The sequence below is a fragment of the Crocuta crocuta genome, unplaced genomic scaffold (assembly GCF_008692635.1).
Source record: "Crocuta crocuta isolate KB4526 unplaced genomic scaffold, BGI_CrCroc_1.0 scaffold369, whole genome shotgun sequence".
In the NCBI taxonomy this organism is placed as follows: domain Eukaryota; kingdom Metazoa; phylum Chordata; class Mammalia; order Carnivora; family Hyaenidae; genus Crocuta; species Crocuta crocuta.
Genome location: NW_027529441.1, coordinates 1,652,819 through 1,654,060, shown reverse-complemented (window position 1 = coordinate 1,654,060; position 1,242 = coordinate 1,652,819). Strand labels below are relative to the sequence as shown.

The 1,242-nt window shown below is 50.2% G+C and overlaps 1 protein-coding gene across 1 annotated transcript; it reads right to left on the bottom strand.

The window, feature by feature from the left end:
- Positions 1-484: 484 nt before the first annotated feature.
- On the bottom strand, positions 485-1,036 carry KRTAP26-1 (keratin associated protein 26-1). The gene has a single exon (XM_077760184.1). The coding sequence runs from the start codon at positions 1,034-1,036 to the stop codon at positions 485-487; it is 552 nt and encodes a 183-aa protein (XP_077616310.1).
- Positions 1,037-1,242: the final 206 nt, after the last annotated feature.

The window sequence follows — 1,242 nt, the reverse complement described above, 5'->3', positions numbered from 1 at the left end:
GGCTCAGGTCATGATCTCACAGTTTGTGGGTTCCAGTCCCATGTGGGGCTCTGTGCTGACAGCTCAGAGCCTGGAGCCTGCTTAAGATTCTATGTCCCCCCATTTCTGTCCCTTCTCTGCTTGTGCTCTGTTTCTCTCTCTCTCAAAAATAAATAACATTAAACTTGTTACAACTATTATAAAAACAAAATAAGAAAAGACGAACGGAAGCACCAGATTCTTAGTTTTACTTAATCTAATTTATTTCACCGTGAACCAAATAAATTCTTCCCACATCTGAGTGACACTGAACAGCATTGTAAATCAAATTACTTTATGCCAAGGCGAGACAAATTACAAGATAAAAATATGAAAGGAGCAGTCTGAATTACATCAGGCACAGTCAAAACAAGGAAAGGCACTATTAGGAAGGAACCCAAAGTCCCCAGAGTTTGAAAATTTGCCCTGGATCCTTAGTGTATGATTATGAGGTGGCGCAAGGAAGCTACTGGCCTCCCGGTGCCGAGCAGGATGGACGGCAAGTGCTGTACACGTGGGTCAGAGGTTGGCACCCACCCAAGAGCGGACGCAGAGGTCTGAGGCCACTTGGCACAACTTGAAGTGGTTGAGGATTACAGGGCAAACAGCCCAAGGGGCGGCATCCATAAGCAGGGAGGCTCAGGGGTCGGCAGCTGCTGGACACATAAGTCAGAGGTCTGTAGGAGATGGGGAGGCAGGAGCCAGAGACGTAAGAGGCAGCAGGAAGAAAAGTGGTTCCTCGGCAGGGTCTGGACACATAATACATAGTAGACGGGCAGCAAGAAGTTTCGAAGTTGCTGGGCTCACGGTGGGCTGGCTGGCAGCTGCTGGGTTCACCGCAGGTCTCTTGGCAGTTGTCCAGAGGCCGGAGATGGTCTTGACAGTTACTGGGCAGGCAGAGGACATCACCACAGCTCACGCCCGTAGGACAGAGGGTGATGGAGGAGGCGAGAGGAAGATGGCAGGGATTGCCGAGGGATCCCAAGCTGTAGTTGGCAGAGCAGCTGTGGCAAGACATAGCGAGATCTGGAAGGCAGGCTGTGGTTGAATGGAGAGAAGCGAATCTCAGGTTACACTGTGCCCCTCACTTGGCTCCGTCCCTTATATATCCCTAGAAGGTGGTGATTGTGTACACAGACTCTCTTCCTCTTCCTTGTAGGAAGCTGCATTGGAACTCTTCATTATAGCCCAGGAAGTGGTCCCCCAGCTCCCATAAAACTGGAT

Bases quoted from the DNA above. Each gene is read 5' to 3' on its own strand.
- KRTAP26-1 (XM_077760184.1), bottom strand. From the start codon at position 1,036: ATGTCTTGCCACAGCTGCTCTGCCAACTACAGCTTGGGATCCCTCGGC.